The sequence below is a fragment of the Ictidomys tridecemlineatus genome, chromosome 7 (genome assembly GCF_052094955.1).
Source record: "Ictidomys tridecemlineatus isolate mIctTri1 chromosome 7, mIctTri1.hap1, whole genome shotgun sequence".
Lineage (NCBI taxonomy): Eukaryota > Metazoa > Chordata > Mammalia > Rodentia > Sciuridae > Ictidomys > Ictidomys tridecemlineatus.
In genome coordinates, this window is record NC_135483.1 from 67,460,940 (window position 1) to 67,487,145 (window position 26,206).

Below are 26,206 nucleotides of genomic sequence, written 5' to 3' on the forward strand. Positions count from 1 at the left end.
ATCACCATCACAATGGCCTGGGGGAGGCAGTCTCCAGAGCCACCGCCACAATGAATGGACAGAAATCAGTTCTTGAGGCCCTAGGTTGAATTGCTGGCAGCTGGAGATGGGAGGGTCTCCTTTCTCCTGCTATTATTCCACGGTTTTTCCAACTACCCCAATCACTCTCAGCATCAATGCAACCCCACCACCACCCCATCCCATCCCCCGCTACTGCAATAACTGTGTGAACTCCCTTGTGAAGCTACATTCAGGACAGTTAACTTGAAAGTAACCCATTTCATTCTTTCTGGCTTTACATATTTGCTTTTTAATTTGGGTGCTCTAAATTGCTTTTCAATTTACAATGATTAAAATAATCATGAGAGAAAAGAAAGAAAAAAAACTACTCATCATCCCATTACCCAAACACAGCTGTTAACATTTGATAGATTTTCTTTCTGTTTTTTTCCATTTGGATGGGATAGTCTTTAGCTTTTTTTTTTCTCGCAAGGCAGGAGGACATTTTAAGCATGTTCCACGTTGCCACATAATCTTCATAATCATTATTTTAAAAGGTACATGAGAATTAATAGAATAGATCTTAATAATTTATTCTTATTATACACAATCAAGATTGCTTCCAAATTTTTACTCCCACCATAGCATAGCAATGAATAAATGAATAATGTATATGTGACATTTTCATATTTTAAACTGAAATTGTTTAATTCTCCCTGAATTGAATTTTTATATTCTTATGGGTCTTGATTCATATTTTCAAATTATTATGCAGTACTTCACCATTGTTTTAAGTGTTGCTTCTCCCGTCTTTCAATCTTATTTATCTTCTATATAAACACTAGAGCAGAATGACAAGAAATGAGACAAAGTTCATTCACATGAACAGACCAGGCTAGACTGCATGTGCTGACCCACAAAGATCAACTATGGTTTTCCTTTTGTAGTGCAGTTAAACAGGATGCTAAAGTTCCTTATATAAAATGGCATAAGCATTTTCACATAACCTATGTGTATCCTCCCATATAGTTTAAATCGTCTTTAGATTACTTGTAATACTCAAGACAGTGTAAATACTACGTAAATAGTTGTTATACTATATTGTTTAGGAAATGGTGACAAGAAAAAAAAAAAGTCCAGAAAACACTGCAAATCACCAATAGCTGCACTCTGGAATCTAAAAAATGTGTTAAAGTCCTACACAATTTCTCTCACTGAATTGTGAAGGATGCATTTGAAAATTAATAATTCCATGGACTTCTGACAATGTCTGATTTCAAAGAGTGTCACACTACCAGAGCTGTGTAAGGTTTCTTCACAAGTTGGTTGATTTGTAGATAGACAGCCTGGAATGAGCCATGGTATAAAACATTTCTTCCCTACCACCCCGTTGCTGTTAGCCTGGCATTCAGTGAGCTGGGGGTGGCACTGGTGCTAACGATGGCTGCAGCAGAGTTCTGGGGGTGCACAATCTAGAGGCTGCATCTGATAATAGCCTTCTTGTTGCCAGAGTTCCAAGGAAAAACTGGGTACTACGTGGTGAGACAGGCTGCACAAATGTGTTGGACACAATATTTTTCCTTCCTGAAGACTTTTGATCTGCAGCTGGCTGAATTCACAGATATAGAATGCACTGATATGGAGGGCCAACTCTGTAACTTAACAGTTCATATGGACAGATTAAAATTTTTATATAAACTTTCGAGTTTATTTTGGTGTTATTTTATTATCTCTTAAAGCAAATTATAAATCACTAAGTTTGCTTTTTTTATATATATAAGTTCTTGAACCCTCTGTGAGTCCCTAAGCCTATAGGCCTGTATCATTACATTCATAGTATTCAACTTTGCAAGCCAAGAAAAAAGGGGACCAACAAATAAATATTCTCCTTTTTAAAAAACGTGCTTTTTCATAAACCCTCTAGGCCCGCATTGTGAGGGAGGAAGACTAAGAAAACAGCCTTGCAAGGGTATAAGTCACTTCTCTCATCAGAAACCTCTGGAAGCTTTGCAGTTTTGCACATAGGCCTCATGATAGCTCTGACAACATTTTCTGGAGACCAGTAAGAGCTTTATACCATGCCTTGAATATAAGAAAATAATGTTAGTAAGGCAAACCTCTTTTTTTTATTATTTTAGTCATTCTGTTAGGTTTGTAAGTGAGCTCTTTTTTGTGTATTTAATTCATATTTCTGTAATAATGTATGGCGTTGAACATCTTTTCATATGATTTGCCATTTGTATGTGCTTTTCAGTGAAATATCTGTTCATGTCTTTCACTGATTTTCTAATTGGTTTGTTTTTTAACTGTTGAGTTTTAAAGATGCTTCATAGATTCTCTAATAGGGGCTTCCACAGAGCAAAAGTTCTTAATTTGATGAGGCACTTTATTTCTTTTCTTCTTTTATGCATCATACCTTTAGTGTCAAGTCAAAGAATTTTCCTTAGCTGTAGATCTCTAAAATATTCTCTTTAAGTTTTTTCCTATTTTAGTTCCAATCCATTTTTAGTTCATTTTTGCAAAAGGTCATTGTATGGAAGTGCATCTATGGATAGTTCCAGCACCATTTGTTCATTTGTTGAAAAGACAACCTTTCCCCCCACTGAATTTTTTTTTCAACTTTGTAAAAATCAGTTGAGCAGGGACTGGAGTGTGGCATTAGCCTAGCACAGGGTTCCATCCTCAACACCACATAAAAATAAATGAATAAAATAAAGTTATTGTGTCCATCTATAACTAAAAAAAAAAAAGACACTTTAAGAAAATCAGTTGGGCATGTTTGTGTAGATCTATTTCCAGATTTTATGTTCTTTTCTATCAATCCAAGTGTCTATCTCTCTGCCAAAACTATACTGTTTTGACCACTATAGTTATATAGTAAGGCTTAATATTAAGTCATTCTACTTACTCTTATTTTTTAAACTTGTTGTAACTGTTCTAGATCCTGTACCTTTCAATATAAATTTTAGAATAAGCTTACCTATGTGAGAAAAAAAAAAAGCTTTTCTGGGATTCAATAGAAATTGCAGTAAACTTATTGATAATTTGGGAAGAACTGACATTTTTAATATGTTGAGTCTGCTGATTCACAACACAGTATATCTCTCCATTTAGGTCTACTTCAACTGATTTCATCAGCTTCTTTTAATTTTTAAGATAGAGTTCCTATATGTTTTATTATATTTATAGCTAAGTATTTCATTTTTTTAGGACCAACAGTGAATTGTATTGTCGTTTAAATTTTTGTTCCTGCACGTTCATGTTAGTGTTATGAAATGTTATTCATTTTTGTATGTTGATCTTGTATCCCACAACCTTGAGGCACTCAATTATTAATTCTAGAAGTTCTGTTGATGATTCCTTGGGATTGTCTACACAGATAATCACATCATCCATTCTCTCATTTCCAGTTTGTATGCCTTTTCTTTTTTTTTTAAAAAAAAATTCATTCTTTTTTAATATTTATTTTTCAGTTTTCGGCGGACACAACATCTTTGTTTGTATGTGGTGCTGAGGATCCAACCCGGGCCGCACGCATGCCAGGCGAACGCGCTACCGCTTGAGCCACATCCCCAGTCCCCCCAGTATGCCTTTTCTTGCCTTTGCCCTGGCATAATGTTGAGTAAGAGGGGTAAGAGTAGACATCCTTGTTTTGTTCCTAATCCTAAGGGAAAGTATTCAGTCTTTCTCATTAAGTCCAATTCTAACTGTAAGTCTTTTGTAGATGCCTTTTACCAAGTTAAGGAATTTATATCATCTTTTTAAAATGTTAAAACACAGTAGCTTTTATTACTCTCTGATACTTATGCTTAGATAATTTACTAGAATTGGTTATTGTTGTAATCAAGGGACATTTCCATTAAAATTCCGTTTAGGTGCCCATGCAGGTATTTATGTTTGACAGATAAACTTTTTAGATAGAGACTCCCAAAAGTAAAATCCATTGCTCAAATTTATCCCAAAATCAGCTTTGTCAGACTAGGTCCTAAGATGCTAGTTCAATAACATTTATTATAAACCTAATGTCAATAGTCTTATGTGAGCCCTTATGTGCTAGACACTATAAGTATTTTACATTTATGTTATTTAATTCTCAAAACAGCCTAATGAGGCAGATGTTACTATTACCCCCATTTTGTGAAATATAAAGCCAAGTCTTAGTAGATATAATTTGACCATGGTCACACTGCTAGCAAGCAGTAGCAACTGACTCCATCTTTCTCTTGTCAACAACCCACTTGCAGGTTCTGGGACTATGAAGATGAATAAGGCACAATCTGTCCTCTTAAAGAGCTCACAATCTATCAGAAGAAACAGTCTGCACAGTCCCAATTTGATTTCTGAAGAAGCAGCAGCCTCAGTTGATAAGCTGATGGTTAAATGGAGGGAAAGGAGACAGGAAGGGAAGAACCCATTATCTTGATTCCTGGGACAAATCTAATGTTTGTCTTACCTTATGTAGAAGTGAATTTCTTCTTGTAGAAAGTACTTTCTATTTTCTAAAAGTAGCATGAGTTCCTTAAACCAATCATCCACCTGCCTGGGGACATCCTGATCAGTTGGCACACTTATGCTGGGCAATGATGCCTGACACCTACCAAATATAAAGGAAGTGTATTAGTCAACTTTTTTGTCGCTGTGACAAAAATACCTGACAAGTACAGCTTAGAGAAGTAAAAATCTATTTTGGCTTGTGGTTTCAGAGGTTCAGTCCATGTTTGGCTGACTTCACTGTTCAGACCCAAGATGAGGCAGAACATTATGGTGAAAAAGTGTAGCAGAGGAGCACTGTTCCATGCATGGTGACCAGGAAACAGGGAGAAGATGGAGAAAGGAGCTTCAAGGGAGAGAAACCTTGTCACAGCACAACCCCAGTGACCCGTCTCCTCCAACAATACCACACCTGCCTATAGTTACCATCCACTTAATCTGTTCAAACCAGGGTGACACGATTGGGTTACAGTTCTCGAAAGTTAATCATTTCACCTCTGAATATTCCTGCATTAAAACAGGAGCTTTGGGGGGACAACCACATATGGAACACCAAAATAAAAAACGATGTCAGAGCTAGTCATCCATAAGAATGAGCAAATCTTCCCCCACAGCTCCATGGAAGTGTAAGGTTCAGCCACATCTACCAACCAGGGCAGGGTTTGCTGATTGAGTATCTGCAACCTTTTCTGTTCTCCAGATTCCCACCATCTCATAAGACCTCCCAACACTGAGCTTATTCTTTTGCAAAGATTCTTCTCTTAGCCCTATCATATCCCCACCTTTCTTTTCCCTGGGGAGACCAAGGAACTTTAATTGGGGGTTCCCTCTGCACTCCTGTAACACCCTCAGTGTGTCCCCACTTAACCTATGTGCAATCATTTGTTTTCTTGTTCATCTCCCCTTCTAATCTGTTGACGTGGAGTAAAAGGTCTTGTCTCAATGACAGCACATTCTTGTAATGTAGCATAAAAACGGGTCTATACAGTAGTAAGTCATCAATGTGTGTTTGAAGAATTGAATGGAAAAGAAAGAATGAAACAACCAGTCTAATTTTTCTCACTCAGATAACTTTTCATTGACCAAAGTCTCAAACTTTCTGAATGAATAACTATAAAGTCCGTGTTCCCCAGATCCTCAGCAATCACAAATGAATGGCAGAACCATCATCTCTTGCCTTAATATCCTGATATCGCAACAACCTGGCAAAAAGCAAGTAGTGTTTTAGAATTCACTTTTTAAAGTCCTGGTCCATGGCCCAAGAGAATGCTGGGGGCAGCCTGGGGGATCTTCTCCTCTTACAGATCAGTGTACAGAGAACTTGTGCACTAAGCCAAGGAAGAATAACTTCATAAAAAATAGACAACTATTTATCCACACCAAAGAAACTGGTCCTACTAGAAGTAACACCATTAACATCTTGGCAGTTTTTCCATTATGAATCTGACATTTCCTCCTTCTTCAAAGCCCAATTTGAGTGCTTGTGATCTTTTTCAAATAAAATAATAAAGCCATCAACACACAGTAAAAGCTAAGCAACATTTATAATCAGGCATCTCTAGAGTATATTTTATGTTAAAGAAAATATTGAATTACTAGGCCTTCCCTTTCAAATCCCTTAAAACCTTCAGCTTTCAAACGAGACTCAAATTCTTCTCTGGGATCTTAATTTTTATGTGGCTTCTTATTACTTTTTTATCCCTTCTAAAACTCTAAATCCCTTCAACATAGCTTCAGCTCCTTCCACAGCTGAACTGGCAGCAGGCTGATCTTTTTATTGGTGGGTAATGGATTTAGTTTGATTGCTGACATGGGAACAATGAGAGGATAAACAATTCCATTTGCGGCCATGAAATTCCCCATCTGTTGAGTGCATTCATGACTGAAGAGCATTGGGCAGAGACAGATGAATGAGCCCGTCATGCCTGATGTTAATGACATCCATCATACAAGCTGAACATACAGCTTCATAAATCAAAGGCCAATTGCAACTCTGGTTGCTCATGTCATTAACAAGTCATCCTAAGTTATCCATTTAAATACCTGGGAGTTTACCATAACCTTGAGCCTGGAGACCTGCCTTGCAGTTCTGATCACCTCAAAAAAAAAAAAAAAAAAAAAAAGGTAATGAAGCAAAAAAAATCATTCTAGGTTAAAGAAATAAAAATAACTTTTTCAGATATGCACTCAAATATTTGCAGATGAAACCATTTGATGTTTGGTACTGGTTTCAAATTAAAATCAGATGGGAGTGGATGGAGGGAAAGGAGGGAAAAAAAAATTGGCCATGAGTTGATCACATTGTTAAAGCTAAGTGGTGGGTGCGTAAGAGTTCATTGTATTAGATTTTCCACTCCTGCATGTGTTTAACATTATTCACAAACAAAAGTACAAAATTAAAAATATTTTGTAACTGGAAAATGGAAGTTTCCATTATTTCCTAAATATTTTTGTCCAGTTTTGTCTTTTCTCAAAAAAAAAAAAAAATGTTCCTATACAGTTCAAACATTTGTCAAGTCCAAGAAGCCATCACCAGCTAACACTTCCGAGGCAGATCAAGCAATACCCACTGCAGTTTTTCAGGAACACATTCACCACCCCCAGCCCCAGTTCTAAGATCAGAATTTGAGTGTGCTCAGAAAGCCTAAAGTCACACCCAATCCTTCTTCTTTTTTATTTTTGGTATGTCACTCATTGTTGCCATCAATTCTACATTTCTTGGCTTTTTTTTTTTACATGGATGCTTTTGTTAGATGTTTTAATTTATGGGTTCTTGTCAAAGAAGTGAAAAATGAAAGAACAACAGGCAAAGAGAACAACAGGGAAGTGACAATGGCTTGAGCAAGGAAGGGCCTGTTCAGTTAGTTTCTGTTAAGCAGATCCTCTGAACGCCAGCCGGAGCACCTTGTTCAAGTTCAACTGGATTCCCTAGAGGATGTTGTAGGTATGTCTTCATTAATCCTGATATTGTTGGAAAGCCTGAAGGGGAAAAGGAAAGAAATCTGTGTCTCTAGGCATCCCTCACCCACAAATTATAGACAAGTAGTCGCTATCATTTAGTCAAGATAAAAATCACCAAGTATTCTGCCCGACACTGTGCAGGATATGGAGATTTCCATACCGAACAGAGCACTCAGTATTTTGCAGGGCAGACATTCAATTCTATAAGCAATTGCTACTCATTGTGAGGGTTCAATGAAATACAGTCCTCCAACTTGACTTTGGGAGTGATGCTGGCACTGAGAATGTCAAGTGCAAAATTTAGGCGCCAATGGAGAAATTTGGCAGGCTGAAGAATCTCTAGAATTTTACTCTACAATATGGTAGCCATTAGAGACGTACAAAGCTGTTGAGCTTTTGAACTATGACTAGTATAAATTGAAATGTGTTCTCAATGAAAAACACACATCAGGTTTTCAAAATAGCATAAAAATTTTTTCATGAGCCAAAAAAGTCTTTTCATTACAACTTTTTAAAAAAATTCTACTATCTCATTAATGATTTTTCCATAAAGATTGAATGTTAAAATTATAATATTTGGACTATATTCAATTAAATAAAATGTCTACTTCTTCACTTGAGCTTCCAGATTTTTGTTGATTGATTGTTTGTTTTTGCTGTGCTGGGGAGCAAAACCAGGGCTTTGCACATGCTAAACAAGTGCTCTACCAGTGAGCTATACTTCCTTCTCCTGGAATTCCAGTTTTTAAAATTTATAATTTCCTATTATGTACTTTACATATTGTGTGTGTGTGTTTGTGTGCTGGGGATTGAAACCAGGGCTTTGCTTATGCTATCAAGTACTCAAACACTGAGCTGCATCTCCAGCCCATTGTACAAACTTCTTAAATTTTTTTTACTTAATGTTTCAAGTTTTTAATTCTACACACTGTATATGTTTCCATTTTAATCCCTTCTTTCTTTAAATAAAATTTATTCACTTATTTTTTTAAAAGAATATACATAGATTATCCATTTGCCAAATTTCCTGCCCTGAAAGCAACCATTTCACAAGTACTTTGTATTTCCAGATAATACTATATTTGGAATTATATTGAATTAAAAATACACTTATGCCTAGAACTTTTCCCAAGCTCTCCAATTTGACTTCTAAGAATTTATCCTACTGATACAGTTGAACATATGTGGGAAGATACATATTAAGGGTACTTGTTGCAATGTGGTTAGCACTAGAAACAACTAGAATAATCTAAGTGTATCATGATGTATTCATAGTATACATTAATTAGAATTCATTGCAATGGCTCAAGCCTATAGTTCCAGCTACTCAGGAAGATGAGGCAGAAAGATTGCTTGAGCCCCTGAACTCAATATTTGCAACATGATCTCCTCACCCGCAAATCTCTTCATACCCAAAGAACATCACTTTGCATAAGATTGAAACTATCTCTCTTTCTGAGGAACTGAGAGAATAATGTTATACAAATGCTAAAATTACAAATGTGTTTCTGGTTTCACAGTATGAGCCACAGAAGATTAAACAGAAACTTCTCAGAGACACACAATCTGGTGTCCTGCAAGTCTACAAAGATTGATGTCTGAGGTGCTGGGTAGTTCAGAATTTGGGCATCCTGACTAAGCCAGGTTTGGGACTCTATTTTGTAGACCTACTGTGCAGGGTTGTGGGGCTCATGTCTAAAGTGACTGGCTATAATAATTGTTCAACAGTAACATCATCTGCATAGTGTATGGCACATGATGGGGTCTGAGACATGCAAAGTGAATGGATGAACACTTTAAAGTGTACAAGCCAGAAGGCATAACATAGGCTTCCATCCAAGAGTTGCCGCCCCTCCATTTGGCAACTGAGTCAGCATCCTCTGGTTGCTTTCAAAGCCACATATGCATGGGAACAACTCCAGATCTTCGGAATCAGAAAGACGGTCCAGTCATGTGAAAGTTTACCAAGATGCTTAGTGGGTCTGATGGGCAGCCAGGCAACCACAGAAACAAATCTCAGATGAGGACCCCATGAATAATCCTCTTCTTTACTCTGTTCACAGAAGGTTCTCGAACTTTGGTGAGGATCAGAATCCCCTGGAAAATCCTTCCCACCCTGGAGTTTTTGATTTGGCAGGCAGGTCGGGGTCTGAGAATTTGAAAGTCTAATATGTTCCCCAGAGATGCTGATACTGTTATCTGGTAACAATATGAGGACCACTGTGCCACATCCAGAGCTCTTGACCTTAGCATATTTTAACACCAGTGTGCTTTTAAACACCTATGCCTGTGGCCTAGATAATTGATTTGATTGATTTACTGAACTAATTGGATTTAAATAGTCTAGGGGAAGATCTGAGCTCCTTATAATTTTAATGCCTGTAGATCAGGACTTCTGTTCTCCTTAAGTAAACTATTTTCTAATTCCAAAGTGTGCCTTGGTACCCAGCAACACCCCAACCTAGAGTGTTGGAACCAGAATCTGCATTTTAGTAAGCTCTTCAAGTGATTTTCACACATGCTAGAGTTTGAGCACAGCCTAAGTTTCAACTTACATGTAATTTTCTCAGAAAGGACTTATTTTAGCTGGGCATGGTGATGCACACCTATAATCCCAGGGGCTTAGAAAGCTGAGGCAGAAAGATCACAAGTTCAAACCCAGCTTCAGCAATTTAGCAAGGCCCTAAGTAACTTAGCAAGAATCTGTCTCAAGGGAAAAAAAAAAAAATTAAAAGGGCTGAGGATGTGGCTCACTGATTAAGCCCCCAGGAAAGAAAGGAAGGAAGGAAGAAAAGTTTTCTTCTCGTTTCTTTGGTGGAGTAGATCTCTGGAGCTCTCAAGTTGGAGAAACACAAACCACTCAGTGCTTCCCAGTAGCCACTCAAACAAGTAGGAAGCCTTTTGCAGAGTCTGTGGGAAAGAAAGTTGTGTATTGAAACTGATTTGTTTTTTGAACAAGTACAGAAGCCAAATGTAGCAATTGCCATAAGTGGGCACCCACATGCAACCAGCTTGAAACCCTCAGCAGTGAATTCTGGAAACTTAGGGGAAGATCCCAGACCAGATCAGATCAAACTCGACCTTAGGTTTAGCCTCATCCTGGACCTGGGTTGTCATGTGGTATAAAATCACTATTGGATTATACAGTTTGCATTCTAAATGAGGATTCAGCCTTTACCCCTCCAAGGATTATCAAGTACCAGGGCAAGGAGGGAGCTATCTAACATGGCACAAAAGCCAAACAGTATTATTTTGGCAAATATAAAAATGAATTAATATAAAGTATTGCCAAGAGTCAGGGGAGTAAGCATCTCATATTCTACTTGATGAAAGTGTTCACTGAGAGTTGAGGACATAGCTCAAGGGTAGATCACTTACCTAGCATGCACCAGGCTCCAGGTTTGAAACTCTGAAGGAAGGAAGGGAGGAAGGGAGGCAGGTAGGTTAACTGATACAAAATTTTTAGAAGGAAATTTGGGGAAATCCCTCATAACTTAAACGTGTATAAGTTACGACCTGCATGTCATAATGTAGCCCTCAGGACTGTTAGGAGATGTGTGTAAAGACACATACTCAAAGATGCACTTTGCAGCATTGTTTCAAAATTTTTTAAATGGAAATAAACTAGATCTAACAAGAAAGGAGTGCATAAGTTCCTTTAATTCAGAGGTCTCCTACTTTATTAAAAGAATGACAATTATATATGTTGTACACATGTATGTGTAGTACAACTCCATTTCTGATTTCCAAAAATCACGTATGCATATATCTATATATATTTACGAATAAGCATGAAAAAAACTGCAAATAGACCCTCCAACCTCCAACAGTAGTTGCTTTTAGGGAGCAGGACTATATATTGAGGGAAGAAGCTTCACTCTTTCAGTATATCTTTCTATAATTTTTGAATTTGATATAATTGGTATTAATTTTATTATTTAAAAAATATTTCAAACAGGTAAAAATTATTTCTTAAGACTGTTTTTCTCCAAGTGTTTCCTTACATCAACCCATTTAATTATATATTTCAGGCTCATTAATTAGACATAACATAATATGCTATCATTGATTAGGTTTCAATTTTTTGTTTTTTGTTTTTTTTATGTGGTGCTGAGGATTGGACCCAGTTGCACACATGAGAGGCAAGCACTCTACCTTTCTTCCTTTCTTTCTTTCTTTTTTTTTGATACTATGGATTGAACTCAGGGGCACTCAACCACTGAGCCACATTCCTAGTCCTATTTTGTATTTTCTTTAGAGACAGGATCTCACTGAGTTGCTTAGCGCTTAGCTTTTGCTGAGGCTGGCTTTGAACTCTGATCCTCCTGCCTCAGCCTCCCAAGCTGCTGGGATTAAAGGTGTGCACCACCACACCCACCTTAGGTTTCAGTTTTGTTAGATAAAGTCTAAACCAATCTGGATTCCTTGAAAATAAATCCAGGTAAACCCAATTGGCTTTTGGATTTCCCAAAGCATTCGTAGTTTCAGTTTAGTACCAGGTCCTGGGAACTCTATTTGTGTCTTTTAACCCCTGCACTTTAATATTGCCTCTTATAGAGAATCATGTTTTAAAAAAAATAGATTCCTTTTTAATAAATTGTCACTAACCAGGTCTCCCAGATTCTGTACCTGATTGTATATTTTCATAAATGTACAGACAGATGTTCACATTTCATTTTGCTAAATTTCACCCTGTAGATTTCAGTACTCCATTCTGATCTGTTAACATAATTTTGGGTCTTCACTTTTATTACACTAGATACTCCCCAAGTATTACATGGCCTTAAATTTTAACCATTGTGAACATAAAATATTCAGACAACAGACACAAAGAAATTTTTTAGACAGTAGAAACCTACTTAAATTTAACCCAAAGGAAATTTGTCGGATGGAGACAGATATTTCACTAGCCCCAAGATGGGAATGAAGCTTAGCCTGGGAGAAGCAACACAGGAGACAGGCCATACTTTCTCCATCTTATCTCTGTCTCAGTCCCCCCACACCTACCTCTCATTCCTCCCAATACTTCTCTCACCTCCCACCCCCACCCCCTCCCACTGGTCTCTGCTTGAAAGTCTGCAGGATTACAGACCCACCAAGTATGGGCCTTAATGTAACTAAAACTCTTTACCCTGAATTTTTATTCAGGACCCAGGTGCCTTCCTGATCACCAATCCCAGGCGCAGTATTTCTACTGGCTTCTCCTCAACTTCACCCCTATCAGCCAGAAGACCTACCCTGATATTCAGAGTTCACACCTTTCCTTGGGCCCCAGACCAAAGCCCAGGGTCAGTTTCCAGAAAGCAGTACATGGAGTTTGATGTCCACTCTAGGCCAATCGAATCCAAGGGGACAAGTCCAAGCAGAATAAACATGACTTCCCAGACTATCCTCTGTGGCTGGGTGTATTCCTCAGAGAAAGAGATACAATACTGATAACCCACTGATGAACAGTAAATGGCCCAAATTTGTTAACTATAGAAATATCAGTGGACATTAACTCCATGTCTAAGATGTGTATGAGGTCTATCTAAATTCTAAATAAGGGCAAGGCTTCAGAGGTACAGGACAGAGTATAATTTAGTGGTTAAGCATATTAACTTTAGAGTCAAGCCAGTTATATATTCCTAATTCTGCACAAACTAGCTTTTATTTTTTAATTTTTAATTTTTATTTTTTGGTACCAGAGATTGAACTCAGGGGCACTCAACCACTGAGTCGCATCCTCAGCCCTTTTTGTATTTTATTTAGAGACAGGGTCTCACTGAGTTGCTTAGTGCCTCACTTTTGCTGAGGTTGGCTTTGAACTCTGAGTCCTCCTGCCTCAGCCTCCCAAGCCATTGGGATTACAGGCCTGTGCCACCTTGCCCAGCCTTCAAACTAGCTCTTTTAATCTCAGGAAAGTTAATCTCTTTATGCCTCAGTTTTCTCACCTATAGTATGGCAAAAATAATAGGTCAGTTTATGGGGTAGCTTTAGATATTAAATGAGATTCTATATCAGGCTATCTAGCTCAAAGAAAGCATTTCTTTAAATGGTAACTCTCATTATTAATATCATTATATCACCATCAGTATTATTAAGAAGTAAAGTTGTAAGGATGTAATAAATGGCTTTGGTTTGGCATGATACATTTATTAACCATAAGCTTATTTTTCATGTGTACAGATACAGATATTAGGGAATGTATAGGGAACATATAGAGTATGCATAGGATATATAGGACAGTATATAGCATGCATGTGATAATACGATATAAAAATAAATATGTAGGATAAATATAACAGGATATATAGGATAATAAAAATATGCCCTTCCTGTAACTGGGTTCCTTGAGTGGGAGGTGGACACGGCCTGGTCCACATCTCTGTAAGCACCTGAAGCATTGCACAAGGAGACACTAAACACATGATTCATAGAAATGTCAGCCTTGTCATGTAATGGCATGCGGAGAAAATGCCAGTCCTTTTGTTTAAAATAGAAACTTTGAAGGGAGCCAACTTAACACATGACAACTGAATGTCTGGTTCCCCTGGGGTGGGAGTGGTGGGAAACGAGTCCCTTCATTTCTGGAAATGAGAAGGGGAATTACAGGTATCCAAAAAGCCACATTTCTTTTTTGGTGGAGACAAATTCTCCAGCCAAGCCAGGCACCGACCGAGTAGGCGATTTTCACTTCACCGTCACTTCACAAAAGACTTCCAAATTCACTGCGGCAGACACCGCAAAATATATTTAAAAAAAAAAAAACACGTTAAGTACATCCTAGCTGGGAGGAGACGGAAGCCTCCACGCTCAATCAAAGGTTTGCAATAATAGGATTCATAAAAAAAAAAAAGACAGATGGGATTAGAAAATGTTGCAGTGAAGACGGGAATGAGATGAGCTCACAGCCCCAGCCTGTCTTTTGTGGACCTACACAATGATCCGAGAGCCAGACTGGATTAGGAAACCTCGCGACTAGGGGACCAGAGACAGGCTGCCGGTCGGTTCCCAGACACTTGGGGGAGAGAAGGCTGAAAGGATGCATCAGATCTACAGCTGCAGCGATGAAAATATAGAAGTTTTCACCACCGTGATTCCTTCCAAGGGTGAGTACCATTGCCCTTGACTGTCCCTCGCTCAGCGTGGCGTCTGATGCGGGAGGGCGAGGACCCTCACGTGCTGTTTTACTACGGGGGACCCTCGGGGCCCTGAGGTCGGATGACGGGTCCTCGGTTTGGATGGTATCGGGTTTTTTTTTTTTTTTTCTTTTTCCTTGTTAAAAGGAGACACAAGGATAAACATCCATCATTGACAAACAATCCTCTCTCAAGGGGGAGGGACAGGAGGGCTGTTCCATACCCGTTTCGCAGGCACTCAGTCCCGGCACCCCAACAGGCGGGATGGAAGTGACAGCCAGTCATTGTGAAGGAAACAGGTACGAAAACAAATTCCCAGGACAGTTAGACAGGTTCATCTTCTCCAGGGAGCAACTGGCTTCCGAAAAGAGAACCCAGCTGGCTCAAAAGTACGATTTCTAACTGTGCCATCAAAGGCTCCCAGCAGCGATCTGAAGTCCAGCCAAGCAGTTGAATAGTGCCCGGACCCCATGCTGGCCTCCCCGCAGAACCCCCGGGGTCACCCTGCCTAACCCGACCTGGCCCTGCATGCCCAAAGGTGCATGACCTTATCGGCCCTTTATCAGCGTTCAGTCCCTGGAAGGGCTTTGTGTGAGCTCAGTGGATCCAGAAGGTCCCTCCTGGGCAGCTCCCTCACCCCTCCAAAGCAGGAGGCCCACTGTCCTATCGCCTCTGCTCTGTCCCTGCAGACCCTGATCTGCCCCAGAGAGCCCCTGGCTCAGCTCAGCCCCGGTCCCATTGTCAGACGTGAATGAAGAGGGCTGGATGTGTGCTGGTAGTGTGAGACCTCATTCAAACTATTCCTTTCTTCCTCTTCTTCCTCCTGTATCAGCCTCCGACAGGGCCAGGGCTCAGGGTGGGGGGAAGGGCGAGCCTCAGCCTGGCCACAAAGAGACAGCCCACAGAACAAATCAAGCCTGAGATAGAGAGATAGAGATAGAGATAGAGAGAGAGAGAGAGAGAGAGAGAGAGAGAGAGAGAGAGAGAGAAAGAAAGAAAATCTGGGAGTCTGCCCACGTGTAGGAGTTGAAATTTCCCCTGCAGATTCTGAAAGTCAAAGCTGACCCTCTGACCCACCAGTTCCATTTTAGGGTAAAAAGCCCAGGGGTACTCTGGGGTACTCTCACTTGTGAATGCTCACAGTAGCATCTATACTAAGAGGATAAAAATGGAGAATAACCTAATGTCCATGAAAAGGGGAATGGATAACGTGGTGCCGTCAAAATATGGAATTCTCCACAGTGGTCCACAAAAAATAAAATAGATTTACGTAGGGATGGACATAAATGAATAATTTTGTTTTATATTTTGCGATGCTGGAGGCAACCGGCTAGGCAAGCATTCTGCCACTGAGCTCTGCCACTAGCCCTATAAATGCATGTTGAGCAAGGAGGTGAAAGAAGCAGGTTGAGAAATTATACATGAATGAGAGCATTTCTGTAAATTTGGAAATACAAAATATTGTTTCTGGATACATATCTGGAGAAAAGTATGAAAACAGACCAGAAAGATATAGATAAAATTGGTGATCTCTGTAGCCCTGAGGAAAGGGAGAAGTAGAATCATGAGATGTTTAGAAAGGGAACCTAAATTTTCCTCTAAATTTTACTTTTTTTATGAGGAGAAAGCAAATTGGAAGCAAAGATGAAAATGTTTTAAGTAATGTAATTAAAAATTGTTGAAAGGGAGAAAAAGTCAGTGACAGAGTGGTTAAGAGACTGCTGCCACTTCTGTGCTATGTGATCTTGACTAAGCTACTTGACTTCTCTGAGTTTCCAAAAGTGAGCAACAGAACTCTAGCTCCCAGGATTATTAGCATGGGGAATAAATGAGTTAATATATCAAGTGTCTAGAACAGTAGCTGACATGTAGTAAGTACCGGTGAATACATCACTTACAAAGTGATTTCTATTTTTACTGTAAGTGGAGCAATGAATATATTCAAAGATAAATATTTAATGCTGTATTCCTTCCTTGCCTTTTCATTCATGACCGCTTCCCAGTACTAAACCCAGTACCCATCCGTATTCACAGACATTTCACAGCTCAGAAAGCTCCTCTCTAGAAAAGGAGTATATTGGCAGTTTTCCACTGGATCATAAATGGGAGTCGTCCCCCGCCCCTCCACTTCTCTGCCTCCTGTGGCTTCTCAATGCCTTCAAACAGAAGGCTCTGGGTGAAGGAAGCTGGTGCCAGCCACCTCGAGTCACTGCTGATGAGAGAGGTTGTGACCCTTCCTCACAACCTGTCCTAACTGCAGAAATGAAAGTTGTCTTGACTTTACCTAACAGGAGTCTCCCTCCCAGATGGGCCCTTTCCCAAAGGCCATGGATCAGCCCTGATTATCAATGTGCAATAACCCAAACTTGCCAGGCATAAGTTGGGCAGTGCAGCCTAGTGGTTAGTAGGCTTTGTTCCACCATTAACCGAGTGGCCCCTCAGTGCCCTCAGGATCCCCATCCCTACAGTGGAGTTATTAAAGAGTACGAATCATCTCCATGTGAGCCAATATTACATCTACCACGTATTACATTCCTTTTTCCAAGACACACATGTTGGGCTTGGTCTAATATCTACATATTCAAAAACTGATCCGTCTTGATACCTCCCAAAATACGGCACTAGAAAATGCTGTGGTGTTTCTAAAGTATTTTAAAGACACAGGACATGGGCCAGATCTGTAACTGAGAGCATGGGTGTATGATCACTTTGTAGACAAAAAAGAGAGCCCTTTAAGGAAAAGATTTTTTACAGACACAATTCACAGTAAATACAAAAGATAAAGGTTGTGGTTTTACTAAGAAGTTACACCAGAAGTTACTTCCTGAGCTACACCAGAGTGGATTCATTTCTGGGTGGGACAGTACTGTGGCTTCAAAAACAATTCTTTTGGAGATAAGCAACAATAGGGAGGGAGAGGTGAGGGGAATCAGGGAAGAGCAGGAGGAAATGAGGAAGTTTGGGGAGAAGCAGAATGTCTAGCAGAATGCTACACTCTCCAGACATTGACCTACCACCTGTCCTTATCATGTTAACAAAGTCCTAATAACCACCACTAATTTGTGGGAACTTGCTCTTTGCCAGGTCTGGGCAAGGGTTTATGAAGTTCAGTTCATTTAATCCTTGACAGAACATTCTGAATTAGATGCCATTGTTATTCCTTACATGATTATTTCCTGTCTTACACATGAGAATAGTGAGGCTTCCAGAGGGTGAGTAATTTGCCTATCACACAACTGGCAAGTAGCCAAGTTCAAATTCACACCCAAGTGGAGGGAATCTGGAGCCTGGGCCATTAACCAGCACACTGTCCTGCAGGCTGCAGGCTGTAAGGGCTTTGCAGAAGATAACAAGGATAGCACTCATATGTCACTTAACGGATATGTGATAAGAAGTCCAAGTGGTTTCAGTTCTAAGCAAGATAGGGACGTGGTAGGATTTCAGTTCCAGTAAATTGCCCTAGCAGTAATGTAGAAAATAGATGCCTAGATGTCTCCATTTCCAATAAAATTCACACTTTTTTCCCAACAAATTAATATAAATTTTTATGGTTAATTGATTTCTTTAAACTTTTTTTAAAATTGTGGTAAAATATACATGTCACAGAATTTATCACTTTAACCATTCTAAGGGTGTTGTTCAGTAGCATTATATACATTCAGTGTTGTATGACCTTCATTGCCATCTATCTTCAGAAAATTTTCATTGTCCTTAAACTGAAAACCATGTTCTCACTAAACATAACTCATCATTTTCCCCATTCTCCCAGTTCCTTGTAACTTCCATTCTACTTTATACCTCTGTGAATTAGACTACTCTAGGTACCTTGTGTAAGGGAACAATAACAGTATTTATCCTTTTGTGTCTCACTCATTTCACCCAGCACTTTTCAAGAGTCATATGTAGCATATTTCAGAATTTCATTCCTTTTCAAGGCTGAATAATATTCCATTGTATGGCTATACCACAATTTGTTTATCCATTCATCTGTTTATGAGCTAGCTGAGCATTTGAGTTGAGTTCCAACTTTTAGCTGTTGTGAACAATGCTACAGTAAACTTTGGTGTAGTCAAGCCAAGTAATATCTTAAATTGAATGGAACCTTGCCTTTTCCCATCCCCTCCTCTATAACCCTGTTCTGAATCCAAACCGCCTCAATGTTTTTAGGGTCATTCTTTAAAACTTTTTTTTTAAATCTCTCTTTGCAGTGACCAGTCCATCCAGGAGAAGAGTCAAAAGCTCTCAACACCTCTTGACCAAGAATGTAAGGAAACTTTAGTTTTGATCCTCTTTGGCTACCTTTCATGACAAAAGCAATGCTGGCTTCTTTACCCCTCTGCTGTCAACAACAGGAGTGTTCTCTATGTACCGTGTGCTGCATTCTGTCCTCCACTTAGCTGAGTAACTGACAAATGTCAATCAGACACTAAACAGCCCTGAAGTGGACTCCCCTGCTCTGTTTTCTCCAGACACAAAGTGTAAACCCTGCTTTCCATGCACATTTTGTTCTTGGTTAAAAAACCGAGTCCCTGGCATGAACATAGCATCCCTGACCTAAGGGTTCTCCTATTGCTGGCATTACAGTTCCATTTATCACTATTAGAAATAGCACAGCAATGAACTTACCTGTGAAACATACGATTCTTTTGGATTAATTCCTTGGTGCATAGATCTCAAAGTAGCATTAACGAGTAAAGTTCCATTCCAAGAACATGCATACAAATATACCTGCACACGTTCATCAAATATTTGCATTTCTACTATGTGAAAGATATTGCACTAGATGCAGGGATTCGTGTTTTTGAAATATGACTTCTGCTTATAGTTTTGCCACATCCTTCCAGAAATCCTGAACAACTTTTGGGCTTCTAGCAACGCTTTCCATTTACCTCCAACTTCACCAACATTGGCTTTCATTTTTTATAATGCCTTGCTTCTCTAATATGTATATGTAGTAACTTGAAATTAGTTTACACCTCTTTAGAGCCCAATAATGTTATATGTTTTGCATTTTTATATCCATTTCTTTGTATAAAAACTGTCCATATACCTTTGTACTTTAAGAGGGAAACTAATTGCTTCTTAGTTATACTAGAGTTTCTATTTCTATCACAATTTTTCATAAAATACTATTTTGGTTTATTAAGTATGTCAAATTTTCAAAGCCTATTCTCTATTCAGAAAAAAAATTAAGTACTGGGAATGATATCAGGTTTTACTTTAAATATAATGCTTTTAATTTTAAAAAGCGGTATGTGACCATTATAAGATGTCAAACATTACAAAGATATAAAATATAGGATCACAAAATCCTGAGACACTATAGAACATAATGGTTAGATATGTGAACTTTAGAGTCAGATTGCCCAGTTTTAAATCCCAGTTCTAAAACAGGCGTGGTAGTGCATGCCTATAATCCCAAGGGCTTGGGAGGCTGAAGCAGGAAGATTGAAATTTCAAAGCTAGTCTCAGCAACTTGGTGAGGCCCTAAGCAACTTTGTGATACCTTATCTCAAAATTTTAAAAAATAAAAATAAAAAGGGCTGGGGATGTGACTTAGTGGTTAAGCGCCTCTGGGTTCATTCCCTGGGTTAAAAAAAAAGAAATCCCAGTTCTATCAATCTTTAGTTATGTGACCTTGAACCAGTTGCTAGCATTAAAGTGGGGATAATAAGCATACATATCTCAAGAACCATGGAAAGGAGCAAGTGATTTAATATGTATAAAATGTTGAGTTTGGAGACTGACACATTCAGTAAGCACTGGTCATTTTTTAAGGGACATTTTCCCATATATTATAATTATACTTTATCATCTGATAATATATTGTTTTGCAAATTGATTTTTTGTTTCACTTAACAAGCGATCTTGAACATCTTTTCATGCCAATTAATAACCTGTAGATCAACCAGGTCCTGTGTCACACGTCTGTAATCCCAGTGGCTCAGGAGGTTGAGGCCGGAGGATCAGGAGTCCAAAGCCAGCCTCAGCAACTTAGCAAGGTGCTTAGCAACTCAGTGCGATCCTGTCTCTAAATAAAATACAAAAAAAAAAAAAAAAAAAAAAAAAGGACTGGGGATGTGGCTCAGTGGTTTAGCGCCCCAGTACCAAAAAAAAAAAAAAAAAAAAAAAAAGGCAGATCTACCCATTCTTAGTGGCTACAGAGTATTCCAATGTATAAAATGAATATAATATTATTTACCAAACTTTTAGTTTCATTATTTGACCATGTCATCCATAAATAGCATTCCTCCATTTTTTCTATTAAGAAAATGCCACAAGGGGCTGGGGTGGTGGCTCAGTGGTAGAGCACTTACCTAGCATGTGTGAGGCGCTGGGTTCAATTCTCAGCACCACATATAAATAAATAAAAGGTCCATTGACAACTAAAAAAATGTTGTAAAAAAAAGAAAATGCCACAAGAAATATTACTAGAAATATTTTTGTTTATTTATCTTCAAAATGTTTTTTAAAAAAATTTTATTTGTTCTTTTTAGTTATACATGACAGTAGAATGCATTTTTATATATATATATATATATACATATATACATACATGGAGTATAACTTCCCATTCTTGTGGTTCTACATGATGTGGAGTTACACTGGTCGTATATTCATACATGAACATAGGAAAGTTATGTCTGGTTCATTCTACTGTCTTTCCTATTCCCATGCACCCTCCCTTCTCCCCCATTCCCCCTGTCCAATCCAGTGACCTCCACTCTTCCCCTCCCACTTTGTGAATCAGCATCTGTATATCAGAGAAAACATTTGGTCTTTGGTTTTTTGAGATTGGCTTATTTCACTTAGCATGGTAGTCTCCACTTCCATCCATTTACTGGCAAATGCCATAATTTCATTCTTCTTTGTGGCTGAATAATATTCCATTGTGTATAGGTATCACATTTTCTTTATCCATTGCCTTGTTGAAGGGCACCTGGATTGATTCCACAGCTTAGTTATTGTGAATTGAGCTGCTAAGAACATTGCTGTGGCTGTTTCACTATAGTATGCTTGTTGCTGAAAGCTCTGTCCTTGTCCCCGATGCCAATCCAGTCATGAGGACACAAGTTTTGAGAAAAAGGAAAAAGATAGATTATTGCTTTGCTAGCAAAGGAGAAACACAGGGGATTCCTTTCCCAAAGGCTGTGATTCTGTCCATCAACAGAAATAGGGTTTTTTTTAAAAGAAGTAATTCAGAGAAAATGAGATTAGGGAGGAGAGATCAGGAAGGAGAAGGTTAGGGTAAAGAAGATCAGGGAGGAGAAGATTAGGAAAAAGAAGATCAGGGAGAAGAAGGTTGGGAGGAAAAAAAAAAGACATGTAAGTTTCAAAGCCACAAGGGATATACTCAAAGCATCAAGTGAACCCCTGTTACATGCTGATTTTGTTATGCTCAAATTCAGGACCCCCAAAGACCACCAGAGACCCAAGATCGATGTAAGCAGCAAAGAGGTGTTTATTGCGAACTACCTCCGTCCTCCGCGTGCACACACAGCAACTGGTGACGCTGACAGGCCCCGAGCCCAGGGTTTGCAGCAGTTTTATACATTCTTTGGAGAGGGCAGGGACTTCGCATACATCATAGCAAATCATCACACACCGCGGGAAAATCAAATAACAACTCTAAAACATGATTAGCACATTCACTGGCGGGAACAAGTTGGGTAGGGGTGATTGGTCAGTACAAAAGGGGTATTCGTTTGAACTGATTGGTTTGAGCCAAGAGGGGTGTACGTGCTGAACTACATGGTTTCCCAACTTGTTATCAACCACCATAAAATACTGGGAGGGTCACCTGGCATCCCAGGTATTTCCCTGTCTCATGCTGATTGGTGGCTGCTAGGGGGCTGCTATGGATCCCCACCTAGCCTGACTGAGTCAGCGACACCTGGCTCAGCAGATCTCTCCTGTAGATAAACAACTTAGCAGGGTGGGAATGTGCCTAGGAGTGCTCTGTGGGTTTTTCGAAGGATGAAGGTCATATCCCTTCCTTGGACAGGCTTTGCTCTGAGGTAGAGGCTGGTTTTTCAATTTTAAGTCCTTTGGGTATATGCAGAGGAGTGAGATCACTGGGTCAAATGGTGGTTCCATTCCAAGTTTTCTAAGTAATATCCGTACTGTTTTCCAGAGTAATTGTACCAATATGCAGTCCCACCAGCAATGTATGAGTGTTATCTTTTCCCCTACATCCTCACCAACATTTATTGCTACTTGTATTCTTTTTCTAAAAAAAATTATTTTTTGGTTGTACACATACCTTTATTTATTTATTTATTTTTATGTGGTGCTGAGGATGGAACCCAGGGTCTCACACGTACTAGGCGAGTGCTCTACCTCTGAGCCACAAACCCCAGCACTCCTACCACTTGTATTCTTGATGATTGCCATTCTGATTAGAGTGAGATGAAATCTCAGTGTAGTTCTAATTTGCATTTCTCTGATTGCTAGCGATGTTGAACATTTTTTCATATATTTGTTGACCATTTGTATTTCTTTTTCTGTTAAGTGTTTTCTCTTCAAAATGTTTTTAAGACAAATTTATAGCTATGGAAATGCCGGGCCAGAGAATATGAATGTTGAAAACAAATTATAGCCATTGCCGAGTGCCTAACAACTTTTTTTTAAAGTGCCTTTTCCAGAAGAGCATACCAATACTGCATGGTATCAATGCTGTTAAACTTTGACAATTTGATAGGTGATGAAAATGTCCTAGGGTTTTAATTTGTATTTCTTTATTTTTAATGTCATTCTTCTTCTTTTCATAGATTTATGGATCATGTCAATATTTTCCCTCTATGGGTTTCTTATTCATGTCTTTTTTTTGGGGGGGGGGTCAATTGCATGCCTTTTTGTAAAGACTTTGAAAATATTTTACACATTAAGAAAGAGAGGGCTGGGGTTGTGGCTCAGGGGTAGAGCGCTTGCCTAACATGCATGAGGCATTGGGGTCGATCTTCATCAACACATAAAAATAAAAATAAGATACTTTGTCCAAAAGAAAAATATATTGTGTCCACCTAAAAACTAAAAAAATTAATGTTTTTTGTTTTTTTGTGTTTAAGAAAGAGAAGGGCTTTTAACAGGTAGAAAATTTGACTGTAGGGCACAAGATTCTATCTATTTCATGCTCCCAAAGTCTAGAAGGAAAGTTCTTCCGATCTTCTAGAAACAGTGGGTGAGGTACTGCCCAAAATGGAAAGGGAAAGAAATGTTTGAAGGTAATTTAGACCTTAAGGCAATTTCATAGATCTTTTGGTCTTTGGATGGAGAAGCTTCTTGTTTTCAAATATTCATTCTCCCTCAGGGCCGGCGGCTCAGTGATGCCCTCTGCCTCTGAGTTCTCCTCTGAATCTCTAATTTCCCCCTAACAGTTGCCCAATCCCTCCTCTGCTTTTAAAATCCAATCCCCAGTCACACAGCACAGGCAAATTAAAAGAGACAGGCCTCTTATTCCACCTCCACCTCCATCTTTTACAGGTGGGGATAGTGAGTCCCAAGAGGAAAGAACTGTCTCTGGTCTCATTTCCCCAACCAACTGGCTCTTGGTCCTATTTTTCCTCTCGAGTCCTTTTTGTCTGCTCCAATTTGGTGGTCTGGGAGCAATTTTGATTGATTATCTTGCCTGGGAAAATTCATCTTATTTTGCAACCCTACCAATCAATATTTACAACTTTCTTTGGCTGGGAATTCTTGTTTGTGTCTCCTCCCACCCCTTGGGTAAATATTTGTTTCCTCTCCGAGTTATCTTAGCGCCAGGGCTTCCTTCTTCTCTGACTCTTCTTGAGTTACATCTTTCCCTAAATCTAGGGCACAGTCATATGTTTTCCTAGACAGTCTGATCTGTGACTGTTTGTCTGCCTTCTTTTATTTCTTCCCTCCTTCCTTCCTTCCTCCGTTCTTCCTCTTTTTGATTCTTTGGCTACTTTATCACACTGATGTCCAGGGATGTCTCAGGAGTAGCTCCAGGGAATAGGCTTATACAAAGGAATGGTTCAGTTAAGCCTTTTGGCATGATGGAGCCACTTCCTCTGTGATTCACAGCCTCTTCACAGTGAGCAGAATGGCTGTCATCAGGAAAGATGGAAAAAGGAGATTGCAAATGTTACATTGTCCCCAGATTTCAAGCTTGTGGGGGAGGGACTTGTTCAGTGAGCTCCTGGTTTTTTTGAAATGCACTGAGCAATCAATTACACTTGAAAATTCTTATCTGGATGTAGGCACTTGTGTGGGTTTATGCAGAGCATTCACTTAGGAGGCATGAAACCATGGTTCACATTGGCTCTGTTTCCTTACAGCCCTGTGACCTTGGTAAGGCACATAACCCATCTTGGCCTCATTTTTCCTCTGTATAAAACCAGAGAATTGGATTAGAACATTTCTGTGGATCTTTTCAACCCCAAATCATGATGAATCTCCACTATCTAGGTATTGACTGTCTTTCTAACTCCAGGCTGGCAGATAAGCAGAAGTGTCGATCTAGATCTAAGATGTCAGAGGAGAAAGTGAATCTTGAGGCTTCTGGGTTAGCCTGCATCTTTGCTCTTCCTATTTCTGACCTCTCCAAGATCAGCAGGGAGGCATCCGTTTATTATAGTAATGCTTGTTGCTCCAATATATTCCCCTAAATTTCAGTAAGCATTTTAATGACCTAGGAAAGGAAAATTCTAGCATTAAGCCCTTTCCCCTTCTCTTTCTTCCCCATTGACATCTGTCAATCCCACCCTACCTCTCCAATCTTACCCCTATCTTCAGGGTACTAAAGAGCCTGCTCTCAGGCCACTTTGTTCTAAGATCACCAGTAACAAGCCCAGACTAAGTGCTATAGACCAGAACATGAACCAGGCTGTCAGGAGATTGCTATTGGCACTTGGGGGAGGGGCTGGAGAAGATACCTTAAAGAGGCGCTTGGCCCTAAGTGCAGACCTGGGAAGTCGCTGGTCTCACCTCCACCCCAGGAAACTTCCTCAATGCATCCGGCTGCTGGGTGAGCAGCTTCTGCTCCTTTTCTCTCTCTCCTCCTGTTCTCCCACATCACTGTGCAGGGAAGGGATGGGAAAGTGGTATTTCTTGTTCCTACAAGGGAACATTTGCCTCCCCTTCAAAGGAGGAAATAACAGAATGCAGAGGTGCCTTCTCATAGACTCCCCAGGCTTTCCCATCCTGCCTCACTTTCTCCTTCTACAAGATGGGTGTGAAAACACCACCCAGGTCCTCACTCCTCCTCCCAGAGGAATGTTGGGCATGTGGAAATAAAATCAGGCACCCCTGTCAAGAATGGTTGACAGTGAAGAGCCCTGACAGTGCCAACGTATTACAATAATATTAAAGATTTAATTTTTCTCCACTGCATTGAAATGGTACCTTGTTCTCATATTTTTTTTTTTAAAATTCATTCATTTTTGCTTCATCATCCCGTAAAAGCAACAGCACTGTTTGCATGTGGACAACTGAAAGGGATCCTCATTCTGTCCTGGAGATTTACATTTCCAGGGGTTCCTGATGCCACACAGTACACGTGTCCATGGGATAGGGCTCAGAACTACCACCATTAATCCAGGAAATTCCAGATCCTGGGTAACATCATGGCAGAGATCAGTGCTACAAGGAAGGAAGGAGAGTGGAGATGA

At 39.5% G+C, this 26,206-nt stretch overlaps 1 protein-coding gene and 1 long non-coding RNA gene across 3 annotated transcripts in view; both read left to right on the forward strand.

The window, feature by feature from the left end:
* The first annotated feature begins 3,258 nt into the window (after window positions 1-3,258).
* LOC144365486 (uncharacterized) lies at window positions 3,259-6,912 on the forward strand. The gene is made up of 2 exons (XR_013423988.1): window positions 3,259-3,584; window positions 4,245-6,912. It is a non-coding gene; the product is annotated as an uncharacterized LOC144365486 (long non-coding RNA).
* A 7,075-nt stretch (window positions 6,913-13,987) lies between these two features.
* Window positions 13,988-26,206, forward strand: part of Vxn (vexin) — a 28,700-nt gene continuing 16,481 nt past the window's right edge. Inside the window, exons 1-2 of one of the 2 annotated variants that reach the window (XM_078017105.1) lie at window positions 13,988-14,543; window positions 18,782-18,837. In XM_078017105.1, the coding sequence (XP_077873231.1) occupies window positions 14,477-14,543; window positions 18,782-18,837 (123 nt within the window). In that variant the 5' untranslated portion in view covers window positions 13,988-14,476. The remainder of the gene's footprint in view (window positions 14,544-18,781; window positions 18,838-26,206) is intronic. The other variant, XM_078017106.1, reaches the window with a different exon arrangement.